General features: G+C 44.4%; 1 protein-coding gene across 1 annotated transcript; it reads left to right on the top strand.

Moving 5' to 3' along the window:
• The first annotated feature begins 2,925 nt into the window (after positions 1 to 2,925).
• Positions 2,926 to 15,117, top strand: decr1 (2,4-dienoyl CoA reductase 1, mitochondrial). Its single transcript, XM_066683872.1, has 10 exons — positions 2,926 to 3,036; positions 3,472 to 3,680; positions 4,673 to 4,730; positions 5,227 to 5,313; positions 5,451 to 5,598; positions 6,972 to 7,071; positions 9,818 to 9,890; positions 10,167 to 10,313; positions 12,107 to 12,169; positions 12,282 to 15,117. The coding sequence occupies exons 1-10, from the start codon at positions 2,971 to 2,973 to the stop codon at positions 12,339 to 12,341; spliced, it is 1,011 nt and encodes a 336-aa protein (XP_066539969.1). The 5' UTR covers positions 2,926 to 2,970; the 3' UTR covers positions 12,342 to 15,117.
• The last annotated feature ends 927 nt before the right edge of the window (positions 15,118 to 16,044 follow it).

The raw sequence follows: 16,044 nt of genomic DNA, 5'->3' as shown, positions 1-16,044 counted from the left end.
TAAAATAAAATAATAATAATAAAAATAATAATAAATTGAGGAAACATAATTCACATTGTTTAAAAACAAAGGGTGTGGTGTAAATTGTTGACATACTATATCTGTATGGAGTGGTGAAATTTGTGCTGCAGGTTGAACTATTACAAGTAAAATAAAGATGACAAAACAAAACTTGTAATTTTGTGTTTACACTGTGTGATTATTTTTTATGTTTATTCTCCATATCATTCTAAATACTGTGACGTTGCAAAATTCTAATATCGGAGCTGACCCCTTGACCCCTGGCTCCTGCTATAATTTACATAAATAAATCTATCACATTAAACCACTCAGAATAACACAGATTTTGAAAAATTGTTGGAATTAGTTTAATTACTGATTTATTCCAGACAACACAGAACCATTTGTGATTGAGCAATATTAAAGTTTCAGTGGTGAATATAAAATTTACAAAATGCATTTCACATACTGTACATTTCTACAGAGCTCAATTCAGTACCTGTTTGTAGATCTTGCTTTTGCATCAGCAGACTGAACTCCTGCACAATCTCATAGATCTGCACTGTTAGGCCACACATACAGATGTATGTGTACCAAGCCCAGTCCTCTAACCATTAGGCCACGGGCAGCCAGTTAATAGGCCATTAGGCAGAAGGCTGCCAGTTCAATCCCCAAGACCAGCATGAACATCCATGGCTGAAGTGCCCTTAAGCAGGGCACTGAATCCACAGCTGCTTCTCAGGTGCTGGGGATGGCTGCCCCCCTCTCTGGGTGTGTGTTCACAGCCCCTAGTGCACTAGTGTGTGTGTTCTCAGCCAAAGATTAGTTAAATGCAGAACACATTTCGTTGTATGTTGTACATTGACAAATAATTACACATTATTGTTAGCAGAGTCTACATCTGCACACAAGATCTCAGCACTGAGTTGTTCACCACACTCAACAGGAAATCCATGTAGAACAGGTTACACAGTAAACTATGTGACTTTATTTTATGCGAAGAGAAATCTGTGGACTAAGTTACGAAGTTAGATATGATGAGCAGTCATTGGATTTAACTCATGATTTAGCCTTAGGACAGGTATTGCCTGTGGTGATCGTATGTGCAGCTAAGCCAGAGAATCCTCTTCCACTAACAGTGCCTGCAGCTTACAGTAATTTTCTTATTTAAAGTCATGTCTGGACAATATTTAAATTGTGTTCAGTGGAATATGAGGTAACAGCAGGAAGCAAATTCTTTCACCGTGACAGCCTTACTCATAAATGTATCTCATATGTGTGTCTCCACACTGAGCTGTGGTTTCATTGGATCACGCAGCAACAACCAGCAAAGATAACAGTGGAACTCTGTTGGGTCAATTGCCTGTGTTAACATGTTCATTTATATGTCTTAAGGTGTTTGGGCTTACTTCTGTAAATGCAGCCATGTCAGTTTGTAAACTGACGTAATGTCTCTGCAGAATGTCTCTGCATTGACACACAGCACCTCTGGAGGCAGTGATTAAGGGGTGTTTTAGTAGAAATGTTTAAAGAAAGTGTGGGCAGCGAGCCCCATTACACTCAGTTCAATGTCCCAGACAGCGAGTGTATATCTGTCCACTGGCATAAAAAGGCTGGCACACCACTGACTGTAGACCACTGCTGGTCCACCATTGGACCACTCAGATTACTGTCCTGTACAGTATATAACTCATTTATAATCTCCTCAAACAGATTTTACATTCACAGAGACTTTTATTCTGGAAAACAAAATAATACAAATATTACCAACAAATCTGAGAGATATAATAATGAGTATAAGACTGATATAAAATGATTATACTAAAAATGTTGACACTGTGCTGATTAAAATTATTTACTAATCTTATTTATAAACAATAACAAAAGAACTTAATAAAGGAAAAATATATAAATTGGACTGTGAATGGAAAAGTGCTCAAATGTGGCATTTTGTCTAAAATTCTGTTTAATCAGCAGTGGTCCACCCAGAAAACACTGTGTAAAACACTAGTGGACCTCCAACTTTGCCCTCAGTGGGTCAACAGTGGTCCGCCGTCTCCTTGCTCTCAGGTGTCAGTTGGGCTAAAGAACAAATAAATATACGTGTAACAAAACATAAACAAAATAACGTGTAAGTAACAGCTTTCTACTGTAAATAATCAGAGGTCTTTTGAGCGCCGAGGCGCGCTGTGAGCTTGTGAAACTTTACAGGAAAATAAGGCAAGGCAAGGCAAGGCCAGTGAAACTAGTGAAACTACGGCTCAGTGGCGCTTGTGTCGGAACAGTATTGGTATTACCGCCAGAATGGAAACACATATTTCATAAAAACGAGATACGTATCTGATAAATACGAGATACTATCTTATAAAAACGAGATGCTTATCTCATAATAACAAAATACTGAGGATTTTTTATGGTGTGTACTAATCGTCGCTTGAGTTTGCGCTGCGTGCCCCCTAGTGGACCAACAGAGAGTAGCCCCTTTTCGCCTGTAATGCATAAACCTCGCATAAAATCAGGGTCCACAAAATGATTTTTATTTAGAATGATGATAATATTTTAGCGGAATGGATTAGAGTTACACACTTGACCTAAGGGGAAAGTGTAGAGGAGATTTCTAGAAGTGTTTAGGGGCGGTGTGGAGGAGAGGAACTAGGGATGTTGCTAGGGGTAGTGTATAGGGAAAGTAAACTACGGCGTTTATTCCTGTTGAATGACTTCCTTCTCGCAGGCAGAGTTTTAAGGCGCTGCAGACTTTGCAATGTCCGCGCATTGTTGGTGGAATAAATATATTTATAACTTATCGTGTTTAAGAAGGCTAATGTTAGTTTATATATCCCAGACTGGGACGTTCAGTGGAGCACTCATGTAAGACATAATAAAAGTCCTCATGTTTCAGTGTGCGCACGGCTATAATAAAAGTCCCTTTATTGGTTCCCTGCTTTGACCTGCTCTGGGTTTGAGTGCGACATGGCGCTGCGAGTGAAGTTTATACACAGAGCTGCACAGCTTCAAATCTGTTTCTCTCCAAAACGAGTAAGTTTGTTTCGTTTTAAGCCAAAACAGTGTTTGACTTTTATACTTTTATACTACTTTTGCTTGACGGAGTTGCTAATATGGGTGTTGCAAAACGAGCTCAACGAGAAAGTTAAGGGCTGCAAATAAATCCCAGTTATTGTACATTAACTGGTGTAGACTACGACTGACTCTCTACACTTTATGTAGTGCACTACATATAAAAATAATCACACTAACTGTTAAATAGTGAATGACCAACAGGGAGAACCCCAAGAGTATATATATTTTTAAGTGCAGTCTTTTTATTGGCAGTCATTCATGACTTACCAAGTGCACTATGTAGGGAGTAGGGGGCTATTTGGGATTCAGCCTTAAACATGCGCCTATTTGTGCTGTCTGATTTACACAATGAAAGTATGTGAAAGGTGAATCTGGGATCTCTTGTTTTTGCAGTTGTTTGGAAATGGCACAGCAGGTTTATGGCAAAACAGCAGCAGCAGTGGCCCTCAGGCTCGCTTCTTTCCCCCCTCTCAGGGGCCTATGCTTCTCCCAGGGACCTATAAAGACAAAGTAGTCTTCATCACAGGAGGAGGGACAGGGCTCGGCAAGGGCATGACCACCACTCTGTCCAGTCTGGGGGCAGAATGTGTTATAGCCAGCAGGTCAGGGCTTAACAAACCTTACCAACACACTTCATTACATTGTGACCTAGGGCTTCCCAAACTTCACAAACATCCGGGTGTTCTAAGGTGCAGTCGTTACTGACCTGGGAGTTCAGTTGTGAAGGAGCAGCTCGTATAATATTTATTCGCAGTGTTTCTGGAGCAGCTGCACATGAACCTACAGTCATCACCTTAATCCACAAACATAAAAATCATTTTTCTTATTTTATCAACACAGGCAATTTTACAGTGCTCTCTGAACTAGACATATTCCAAATTTATGGCACACTACACACCCTCCAGCCAAGAAATTAAAATGACCATATTAATTGTACACTTATTGTAAATTTGTCAGTTCTACTGGCCACAGGATTACAGCCCCCTTTCACCCTGTTCTTCACTGGTCAGGTCCCAACACTATTCCCACAGAGCAGGTATGATTTGGGTGGTGGTTTATTCTCAGTGCTGCAGTGACACCTACATGGTGGTGTTGTGTTAGTATGTACAACTGGATCAGACACAGCAGTGCTGCTAGAGTTTTAAAACACTTTTGTATCACTGCTGGACTGAGAATAGTACACTAAAGAAAAACATCCAGCCGACAGCAAGGTGCCCACAGACGAAGGATTTGAGGATGACCAGCAAACACTGTGCAGCAAGAGATGAGCTTCTGTCTCATACCAGAGCAACACACACTGATACACAACCACCACGTCAGTGTCACTGCAGCGCTGAGAATGATCCACCACCACAATCATACCTGCTCTGTGGGGTTTCTGAACATTGAAGAACAGGATGAAATGGGGCTGAAAACGATGCAGAGCAACAGATGAACTACAGCCCCCCCCCCTCCCTGGGTATTTATTTTATTTATTTTTATTTATTAATTTTATTAATATATTCCACTGTCTAGTTTTTTTTTTCACGATTAATAAATTTTGTATTATATATTTCTGCTCTATTAATGGAAATTCCCACTGCTGTTTTTTCAGAAAGCTGGATGTTCTGAAGCAAACTGCAGAAGAAATCTCCAGCCAGACGGGCAATAAGGTAACTACAGAAACATGTTACAGAAATTAACCCCAGAGTTCAATCAAAAATCCCACCCATTTATGAGTGAACTGTGTAGCTCTGATCTTAAAGATGATTGTTGACAAGAGGTCACCAAACGGCCACGGAGACCGCCCTCACATAACTAATGAGCTGGAGTCCAGCTGATAACTCTGATGGAGTTATCTCCAGTGGTTACACTGCAGTGGAAGGACTCATTAAAGGACCAATCAGTCATGTACTCCAGTGATTGTCCTTTACGTTATGAAACAGCCATTGTACTGACAACTAGTGACCTGTAGGTTAAACATTCCCTATGTCGGGGACCTCCACTTTGGGAGCATTTACTGTATCCATCAGGGACTACAACATAATTTGAAAATGAGTCATTTCTGGACCATTTTCTACTGGAACATTTTCCATTCATCATTGAATATCGACACAACTAGTGTCCAAATGACCCAGGAGCTGAGGGATGTGGCTGTGTGTTTTGCAGGTTCATGCTCTCCAGTGTAACGTGAGGGACCCAGACTCTGTAAAGACTGCTGTGGACCAGTTGGTCAGTGAAGTTGGACTCCCTGATGTAGGTACTCCACTCGGCTGTCCTTAAGGTGGTATTGTGATGCAGGTGTTGAACTGTGATGACTTTGTTGATGATGTGACTGGTTTAACACGTCTCTTCAAACAATTCCTGAACTCTGAGGACTCTTTGATTCTCAGGTGGTGATTAACAACGCTGCAGGAAACTTCATCTCTCCGTCTGAAAAGATCTCAGCCAACGCCTGGAGGACTCTAACTGACATAGTTCTGAACGGCACGGCTTACGTCACGCTGGACGTCGGGAAGCGCCTCATCGAAGCTGGGAAAGGTGGGAATTACACCGTCAGTCAAATATTCATCAGATACACATTTAACACACTGTTTTATGTTTTAAGACACTGCCATCCATGATAAAAAGTAGAGAGTAGCATAGTGGCCAACAGCTAGTGTCTCTGGCAAACCGCTCCAGAGTCTCTGGGTCTTGGAGTAGAGAAAACAGCGTCAGGTCATGGTCTATGAGTTCTCCCTGTGTGCAGCACGTGTTTCTCTCTCTCTCTCTCTCACACACACACACACACACACACACAAAACCCCAGTGGACTGTTTTAAACACTCATCCTGTCATTCTCACAAACACAAACCTGTGGAGTTTCACCTGAATGTCATATCAACAATCAACCACCAGATGGCAGTAAAGGCACAGAGTGTATTGCTGTACTGTTCTAGAAGGCGTGTTGTTTCTTCAGCTCTTAAATTCATGCTGTATGCATTCAGCTCTCTTATTGGCTAAATTGAAATGTGCAGTGACCTTTATAAAACACCCATAGAGTATGAGGGATTTACTGGAGTTTGAAAAGCAATAAGCAGGCTTTCATTTCTGAAATCAAGCACTGAATTTAAATATGACATACAACAATTGTTTGTGCTTCTTTGTGCACTTGCTGACCACTGCCATATGTTTATTAGCCTGACATTTACACCGTGAAGGCCAGACGTTCTAGGACCCAAACTGGCAAGCAATCGATTTGACATAATGAAAGGAATCATATAAATATTCACTTTTTCTTATTAAATCATTCACTGCAGCATCATGGTGTTGGCTCTTACAAGGTGACCTCCCAAGAACACAGTGAAGTTAGAGCCATAGAGAGTTTTCATACTATTTGAGGTGGCTGTTGGTTTATTGATTGGGTAACACCACTACTTTCTACCTGCTTGGGTAGGCACACCAGTCTACACTAACACTGCATCCCCCTACATCTGTAATATGGTTTAAATTGGTCTGTCACACGGAACTGGAGCACCTGCCACATGCCGTAAACCTAATGTAAAGTGACAGATGGTTTAAGCGCGTGCAGAGGAGGGATGAGAGGTCTATCAGGAGAAGAATGACGAGGATGGAAATGTCAGGCAGGAGGAGAAGCGGAAGTCTGGAGAGAGGTTCATGGATGTGGTGAGGGAGGACTTACCCCTTCTGTTTGTTCTGACCTTTCTCCTGAATGGCTGATTTTTCCATGTCTAACTAAAGCATATAGTCATGCCTCACAAGCCTATGGTCATGTGAAGGTGCCATTTTGGATGCTGCTAGTTACATTTACGATGAATCCCAGTAGATGCAAAACTCAAAATGGACTCCTAAGTCACTGGATGGAGTTTACTGACTTTGATAAAGATGCATTCATTTGGGAATTTCTTTTTCAGGTGCCGCTTTTCTGGCGATCACCACAATCTATGCTGAGAGTGGCTCCGGGTTTGTGATGCCCAGTGCAGCAGCCAAGGCAGGAGTGGAGGCATTGTGCAAGTAGGCGCAGAAATTAATTTATTCATAGCATTCCCATAACCTTTCACACTCTCACAGTGTTGTTTTTTGTTGTTGTTTGTTTTGTACATTATACATTTTTTACATCTAACGTCTCCAGTAAAGGCAGAGAAATATTAATACTCGTAGGAAAGGTGTTGGGGTATTTCACTGTGTACATTTTTAATCTCTGTTCATGTGGCGTGTCAAGAAATGCAGACCAGGGTGACCCTCGTCACAGTGGGTGTTCAAATGATATTGTGGCAGTGACCGTGCCTCCACAAGAAGGAGAACGCTGGAGTCTTAGGAAAGCAGGGCCTGTCTGGAGATGGAGATGCAACTACAGCTGGCCCCCTTCGTTTGTCCTCGGCCGCAAATAAAGTGCTTAGACTCCAGAAACACATGGGAAGAGATTACACGGATAATGATTAGCGCTACTCTAACTGTGTGTAATTACCAGGCAGGTATAAAGTAGCGGATGATGTTCCTGGTGATTTAAAATAGACTGGATGATAAAGGCAGTGTAAGACAATACACAGTGTTTGCTGTCAGTTTAAGGAATTGCTGTGTAACACACACTCAGTGACCGTGTTACTATGTGCTCCAGCCACGTGTCTCCTCCAGGCCTGGCCCTGGTGTCCGGTCTTTATATCGTGATATCATTTCATCTGCAGGATCAATAGTGAGTGCTTTATTTTTGGCTCTGCAGACATGCATGTAATAGGAGTATATGTATATATCTCAGACTCGAGGGCTGCTAAAGCTGTGCCACTGACCTGTTTGCTGTGGTCTGCACATGCGGTTGCTGCTGTGGTCCTGAGTCGAAGTGCAGTTGACAAATGCTTCCCGATTTTTCTGGGCAACACTTCACTAGTTTGACTTAAGCGAGGTTCTTTTGATTAATACAGTCATTGAACAACAAAAAAAAAAAAATCCCCACCTTCTACGCCGTTCTGAACGAGCCGTTAGGGGGTGGAGTCATGAATGAGAAACGTAGCGTTACCAATGAATCAGAGTTCAGTTTGGGATCTGACTAGAGCTGGACCTGAGTGCTTGGGATATACATTCATTGGATATTCATCCATTATCTGTAACCCTTATCCAGTTCAGGGTCGCGGTGGGTCCAGAGCCTACCTGGAATCATTGGGCGCATGGTGGGAATACACCCTGGAGGGGGCGCCAGTCCTTCACAGGGCAACACACACTCACACACTCACTCACACAATCCGGAGCACCGGAGGAAACCCACGCGGACACAGAGAGAACACACCACACTCCTCACAGACAGTCACCCGGAGGAAACCCACGCAGACACAGAGAGAACACACCACACTCCTCACAGACAGTCACCCGGAGGAAACCCACGCAGACACAAGGAGAACACACCACACTCCTCACAGACAGTCACCCGGAGGAAACCCACGCAGACACAGGGAGAACACACCACACTCCTCACAGACAGTCACCCGGAGGAAACCCACGCAGACACAAGGAGAACACACCACACTCCTCACAGACAGTCACCCGGAGGAAACCCACGCAGACACAAGGAGAACACACCACACTCCTCACAGACAGTCACCCGGAGGAAACCCACACAGACACAGGGAGAACACACCACACTCCTCACAGACAGTCACCCGGAGGAAACCCACACAGACACAAGGAGAACACACCGCACTCCTCACAGACAGTCACCTGGAGCGGGAATCGAACCCACAACCTCCAGGCCCCTAGAGCTGTGTGACTGCGACACTAACCTGCTGCTCCACCGTGCCGCCCTCATTGGATATTAATTCCTTTTTAAATATTGAGATTTAGATTTTTTTTCTTTCTTTTTTCAGTAAATATAGGCTTTGTAAAAAAGCAACAGTCCATCTGTATTCAGGCTCTCCAGTGGTTAAAGCACTCTGCTGTTGGACACCTCCCTGCTGCACCTGCATTCAGTGCTGTGAACACTAAAGCCATTGTATGAATGAAGCCTTAAACAGCCTACTTTCAACAAGCGCCACGATTCATTCTGTCAGCTTCGTACCTAGAATTAGAACTCCTCCGCGAAGCTCTGGTCCATTTGTGTATTATTTGGACAGAGAGTTGTGTTCAGCCACATGTCGTTATTAACAAACCTCTCCATCGACAAACGTGAGGCCACTTCTGCCACACGTCAGAAAGCTTGCTGTTGGTTGTACAGAGCTGAAACCCCATCACATCTTGCCTAGATTATTTAAATAAGAAGAAAGGCAAGTTTCATGAGTAATGCTGACACGCTCAAAGTGCCTCGCCACGTTGTATGTTCGCTCCTGTTTAACCTAATATAACCCCCCCTGCTGGATACTGCTCACTCACAAACGGTGCCCTCCAGAAGCCCTTAAGAAAAAAAGCTTTCCCACTGAATAATTGTATTCCGTTCCCTTCATTTTCCTCCCGTTATCTTCAGTCACAATCGAGCAAATTTGTATGGTTTGATTGGGCTGTCCGTTCTGTGGATTGGATCCCATGAGCTGGGAAAGCCTATTGGATCAATTTACCTTGGCCTGACCCCCAAAATCCGGCTGATAAAAATGTGTTTCCTCCGCTCCCTCTCAGCGTCTTGTCTCTATTGTCATTGTGGTCTAACAATAATGGGGAAGTGAATGGTGTCCTGGAGATAATGGCAGACAGAAGTGTGTGTGTGTGTGTGTGTGTGTGAATGACAGAAGCTGAAGACAGATTCTGAATCTGGCTGATTGTGTTTGTGTTTCGCCTCTAGGTCTCTGGCTGCAGAGTGGGGAAGATACGGCATGCGATTCAACGTTATTCAGCCGGGGCCAATCAAAACCAAGGTACTGTATTAGTGTGATTTCGTTAAGACGTCACTTGCGGTGTGGTACATTTCTTATTTCACATCAAGGTAGTGTTTTCACCATAAAAATACAGCTTCAAAGTCACTGTGATGTTTCACTGAGCTGTAATAGGGAGAACAGAGCTTCTGTTGTTGCTACTCCAGACTCAGCACTGCAGAAACGGCACTATGTACTAATAACTATTGGAAGCAAGCAGGAAGATCGGTATTCTCATTGGTGTTTGTTGGTGAGGATTTCTTGTTCTCTCCCTCTCAGGGGGCGTTCAGTCGTCTGGACCCGACCGGAGAGTTTGAGAAGTCCATGATTGGGAGGATCCCGGTGGGTCGGCTGGGCACCCCCGGGGAGATCGCTAACCTGGCTGCTTACCTCTGCAGTGACTACGCCAGCTGGGTGACTGGAGCAGTGAGTGTGGTCTGACCTTGTGAGAGAGCTGCTGTCTTTTCTCTACAGCTCACCTGCCCCTGACTGCCCCTCAGGACGTCTCCGCTTTCAGCCGCAGGGAGAACAGAGAGGGAGACAAGGGCGCAGTCCTGCCCTCTGACAGGAACCCAGAGAGTGTGTGTGAACACTTGGAGTGTGTGGAATGCACAACACTGTGCCAGCTGTCCTTTATATGATGCAATTAAAGCAGGACATTCTCTATTTGAAAAAAACAGTACAACACTTTACCACTAAAAGTAGTATTCAGTGTTCATGAAAATTAATATTTATTCTTTATTCATTCATTCATTCATTGCCTTGTGTTGAGGGTCGTGGTGGGTCCGGAGCCTACCCAGAATCACTGGGAGCGAGGCAGGGGTGCCAGTCCTTCAAAGGCCGACACACACGTACACACTTGTACCTATGGGCAATTTTTTTGAGTCGCCAATCCTATTTACCTATTTATTTTATGTGTGTGGGTTTTTGGAGCGTGGAAGGAAACCGGAGCACCCGGAAGAAACAAACGTGGACACGGAGAACACACCACACTCCTCACAGACAGTCACCCGGAGGAAACCCACGCAGACACAGGGAGAACACACCACACTCCTCACAGACAGTCACCCGGAGGAAACCCACGCAGACACAGGGAGAACACACCACACTCCTCACAGACAGTCACCCGGAGGAAACCCACGCAGACACAGGGAGAACACACCACACTCCTCACAGACAGTCACCCGGAGGAAACCCACGCAGACACAGGGAGAACACACCACACTCCTCACAGACAGTCACCCGTAGGAAACCCATGCAGACACAGAGAGAACACACCATACTCCTCACAGTCACCCAGAGCGGGACTTGAATCTGTATGACTGTGACTGCTACCTGCTGCTCCACCCTGAATGTTTATTATTTAAATAAATAATTAATTATATTAATTATTTTTCTGATTATTATTGATTCTTTAGTCCCCAAATGAAGCCATTTATTCTTTAGAGAATGGTCCCACACATCTCTGACACATACAGCCACCAGGCCACTGAAGTGCTCCAAAAACATGGTGGTCACCAATTTATATCTTAAAACGGATGCTGATGACTAGGGTTTGATTCCCTAATCGGGTAAAGCTCAGATCAGTAAGAACTGATGACTAGGGTTCAACTCCCTGCTCAGGTACAGCACGGATCGGTAAGATGCTATCACTCGGGTTCGATTCTCTGCTCGGGTAAAGCACAGATGTGATGAGTTGGTGTGAGATACAGTAACTCTTACTGGTCGTTTACAGACTTCCGGTCAGAACCGAAGCAGAGACGGGTGAAGGAGAGTTTGACACTGAACCCATGCCATTTCAGCAGAGCTACTGACCTGTGGTTGTGGTCCAGACCTTAATACACACGCCTCACTGCAGCTGCACTTACTGAATTTTTATTTACTCACAACTTGATAACTGCCCCCTCCAGGGTGTGTTCCTGCCTTGCGCCCAATGATTCTGTGTAGGCTCCGGACCCACCACGACCCTGAACTGGATAAGCACTTACAGATAATGAATGAATGAACTTGGTAACTGACATTTATGGGGAAATAAAGCCTAAAGATTAGCATTTTATTACACATACCTCACCCATCTGTAAAGTCCTGCAGCAAATAACATAATAATAAATACCATCAACATGAGAGAGCTCACTCAAATAATAGATTTTATAGGCACTGCCCTAAGTGAGTCTCTAAGACTTTATGGCCTCTCTTTCTCTCGCTCTCTCTCTCTCCAGATTATCAGAATGGACGGCGGTGAATATGTGTTCATGGCTGGTGAATTCAATGGACTTCAGGCGGTGAGGTTTTACACACACACACACACACGCACAGAGGCCTGAGGAGACGATGAAACCCGAGCCCTGTCTCTGTGTCTCTCCCCTCACTACCTGCTTTACTCCTGTATTCTAGGTCACAAAGGAGCAGTGGAAGGCGATGGAGGCCATGATCAGAAGCACAAAAGGATCGTAGAGGGTTATGGATACGACAGTTTCATGAAGTGGTCATCGCTCATGGACTTCACTCACGAATATCGCAGCAGAAAATATCACAACGGTGCCTATGTGCCCTCTGTCTGTGAAATGTCCAAACCTCGTATCAAAATTGATCTTTAAGCATCGAGAGTGATGCCTGCCTTGAATCAAACTGTAGGTACAGTAAATAATAACAGTATATCATTTCAATAATCTTAGTTGCATTGCACTGGTTGCCTTTCTGAACAGTACTTCTGTGCTATATTTACTTCAAATATAAAGTTGCCATGGGTACGATTTGAATTATTTCAAAATCACTGGACACAAGGCAGGAACACACCCTCCATCAGACTCACCTGGTCTCACTGTGGGAGCACCTGGAGGAAACCCAGGCAGACACAGGGAAAACACACCACACTCTTCATGGACAGTGACCCAAGGCGAGTATCAAACCCAGGACCCTTGAGCACCCTTGACCCCTCCTCCTCTTTTTGACCACAGAATAAAATGTACCACTACATTCCCATCTCTGTAGATGTTTATTAGAAAATCACTGAGTTTAATTTCAACAGCAGGGTAATTGGGGTTGGACTCTAGTTTAATCACAAGTGTCAGCATTCAGGGACATTTCCCATCGTCTGGGGACCCTAGTTTCTACATAAACCTGAAAAAAAAAGGCATTTGGACCCGGCCTTCCAAAGTTCTTAAGTTATAAGCAAAACAATCAGAAGGAAACACAACAAAATGATTAAACAAACTTCACCCCTTTCTCCATTGCCCTGACCGGCCGTTATTTCTTCTCCTGCTCTCACTAATGTTGTGCCGAGGCGAGCAAATACAACCACAGACAGAAATTGGATTCAGTGGCTTTTAACTTGCCATGTGGACACAGCCTAAAAATCTGATTTGCCCTGCAGTGTGAACACAGGTTGTGTTCAAGTCGCATGTGTCTTAGTTTTGGAGTGGAACTGTGGCACACAGTAGGGTCATTGTCACACAGCTCCAGGGGCCTAAGGTTGTGGATTCTATCCCCACCTCAGGTCACCACCTGTGAGGAGTTTGGTGTGTTCTCCCTGTGTCTCAGTGGGTTTCTTCTGGGTGCTTCCAAAACATGCTACTAGGTAGACTGGCTATTCAAAAGTGTTATGGGTGTGAATGGGTGAACGTGTGATGCCCTGTGGTGGACAGGTTCTCCCTCCAGAGTGTGTTCATGTCTTGCGCCCAGAGATTCAGGTTGGATCCGGACCCACCGCGACCCTGAACAGGATGAAGCAGTTACAGAATATGAATGAATGCATGAATGCCTCTTGTCTGTTATGATAAAGTTGTCCAATTTCAGGTGTCTGTGATGGTGTTGATTAGTGGCCCAATAAAACTGCGCCCTTTTTGCTCTCGGTCAGACTTATAAATTGTCCACAAAACTCAGGAAGCCCATTTTTGGGTCAAGGTTGTGTTTTACTGGAGTTTATCTTCAGAAAACGTGTGATAGGATTTCCCAAAGAATCCATCTTCTGAGGCTCTTTACAGTTCAGTTTCCTCTGATCTCAGTTGTTCGTAGCGAGTGACACTTCAGTGAGAAACGACACAAAGAGCGTTTGAAGTGACAGCGTCGTTCATCAGGGTGTGTTCACCATCACAGGCTCCTTTCCCTTTTACCCGACTAGAGCTGACTGTGTTTGATGGTTCAGAACAGACCCAAGAAAAAGGGTCCGGGGAAAGAGCCATTAAACCCGACGCAAATGCATTTTTTAGGTCATTAACCTCAGAGTGGAACCGCCCAAGCGTCGCGGGGCTCGGACAGGGTCCTGTAATGCTGCTGGGGATGTTTACGACTGCTTCACTTTAACACATTAGATGCATTTGCCTTTTGATTTCCTGTTGTAATGGTTGGCTTTTCTCTCTCAGACCTAAAGAAAACAGCCCGGGAGTTTCAGCACCTTGCAGGGAGTTTCAGAGATAAGCCGCCTGTACCTTTCACAACTCGGAGAGGTCAGCAGCTCAATTATAAGATAAGATCAGGAAGTGTTTTTACTCTAAATTATACCACCACAAATTGCATCTCTGGTTGGGATCTCGCCGTTTATCAGAATCCTTCCATGGTGTGCTGTGAGGTGTGTAATTCACAGCCCCCTGCTTGTAAAATTATGTGTGTAGAGCTGTGTTCAGCAGACCACAAAGTGCTTTTTGCTGCAGTGTTTTGCGCATAATAATAATGTGCTTTATATGTACAGCTTCTTTACAAGAACCGTGAGGAACATACAGAAATCTGTGACCAGTTTTGTTCATTGAATTTCCAGCCAAAATGACAGTGTGAGGAATGGCAGTAGTAAATATATCTGTGACAGGAAATGACACGCAAGCCTCCGCCTCAAATGTGATGTCAAATCCAACAGCATTTCATCTGTCCACTCTTCTGTGCCACCACTGCCACTTTCCTTTTTTCATTCTTTCGATATTAAACCTGAGTTATGGATGTGCCCTTCAACGTAAGTGTTTAAAAAAAGATTCAGGGAAAATGGGTCTCTGGAATCACACGAGACCTGGCAGACAACCAGCACTGTCCCCATCAGATAAACAACTCTTAAAGCTTTTAGCATTGAGAGAATCTGGGTCCGCGCTCACTAAAGATTAGGAAAGAAACAGCTCAGTGCTGTGGGTCTGAAAGGATGTGTAGCTCTCAAGGTCTAAGTGAGAAAAAGGAAACTAAAATGTGTAAGTTGTATTACTTTGTGGATCTTTTAGTTTTAATGAGGTATGGAAAATAAAATAAATTTTGTGAGAAATAATGCCTGTGTTGTGTAGTTCCTAACAGATGGAGAGAGCTCTTACATCACTGCTGTCTAAAGAAAAGCATGCATCTCTAAAACTGTAACTTTACAGGAGACGGAACAAAACCATCAGGACTTTCAGTGGAAGTCAAGGTAAAAAGATTTGGAGCTTTTCTATTGGTCCACTCTTAGTTTTCACATGATGTGAAGCATTGTTCAAATGAAATGTGAATGAAATCGACAAAAATGGAGATGCATGTCTGTCTTAGTTGTTAAAGGGTGGCACAGTGTCGCAGTCACACAAGGACCTGGAGGTTGTGGGTTTGAGCCCTGCTCTGGGTGAATGTCGGTGAGGAGTTTGGTGTGTTTTCCCAGTGTTGACGTTTGCTTCCTCCAAGTGCTCCGGTTTCCTCCCACGGTCCAAATCACATGTTGGCGACACTAAAGTGTGAGTGTGTGTCACCCTGTGAAGGACTGGTGCCCCCTCCAGGGTGTGTTCCCACCTTACGCAGTGATTCCAGGTAGGCCCCGGGCCCACCCCGACCCTGAACTGGATAAGGGTTACAGATAATGAATGAATGGATAAATGTCTTTAGCTACTTCTTATATGCAGCAGGTTAGTGTCGCAGTCACACAGCTCCAGGGGCCTGGAGGTTGTGGGTTCGTTTCCCGCTCCGGGTGACTGTCTGTGAGGAGTGTGGTGTGTTCTCCCTGTGTCTGCATGGGTTTCCTCCGGGTGACTGTCTGTGAGGAGTGTGGTGTGTTCTCCCTGTGTCTGCGTGGGTTTCCTCCGGGTGACTGTCTGTGAGGAGTGTGGTGTGTTCTCCCTGTGTCTGCGTGGGTTTCCTCCGGGTGACTGTCTGTGAGGAGTGTGGTGTGTTCTCCCTGTGTCTGCATGGGTTTCCTCCGGGTGACTGTCTGTGAGGAGTGTGG

This window comes from Hoplias malabaricus, chromosome 10, assembly GCF_029633855.1.
Source record: "Hoplias malabaricus isolate fHopMal1 chromosome 10, fHopMal1.hap1, whole genome shotgun sequence".
Lineage (NCBI taxonomy): Eukaryota > Metazoa > Chordata > Actinopteri > Characiformes > Erythrinidae > Hoplias > Hoplias malabaricus.
This window is presented reverse-complemented; position numbering and strand designations above follow the sequence as displayed.

What these genes read in the sequence shown, in the direction of transcription:
- decr1 (XM_066683872.1), top strand. Translation starts at nt 2,971, where the DNA reads ATGGCGCTGCGAGTGAAGTTTATACACAGAGCTGCACAGCTTCAAATC. An exon ending in TCTGTTTCTCTCCAAAACGA is followed by an intron (nt 3,037 to 3,471) that starts GTAAGTTTGTTT and finishes TTGTTTTTGCAG; the next exon opens with TTGTTTGGAAATGGCACAGC. An exon ending in GGAGTGGAGGCATTGTGCAA is followed by an intron (nt 7,072 to 9,817) that starts GTAGGCGCAGAA and finishes TTTCGCCTCTAG; the next exon opens with GTCTCTGGCTGCAGAGTGGG.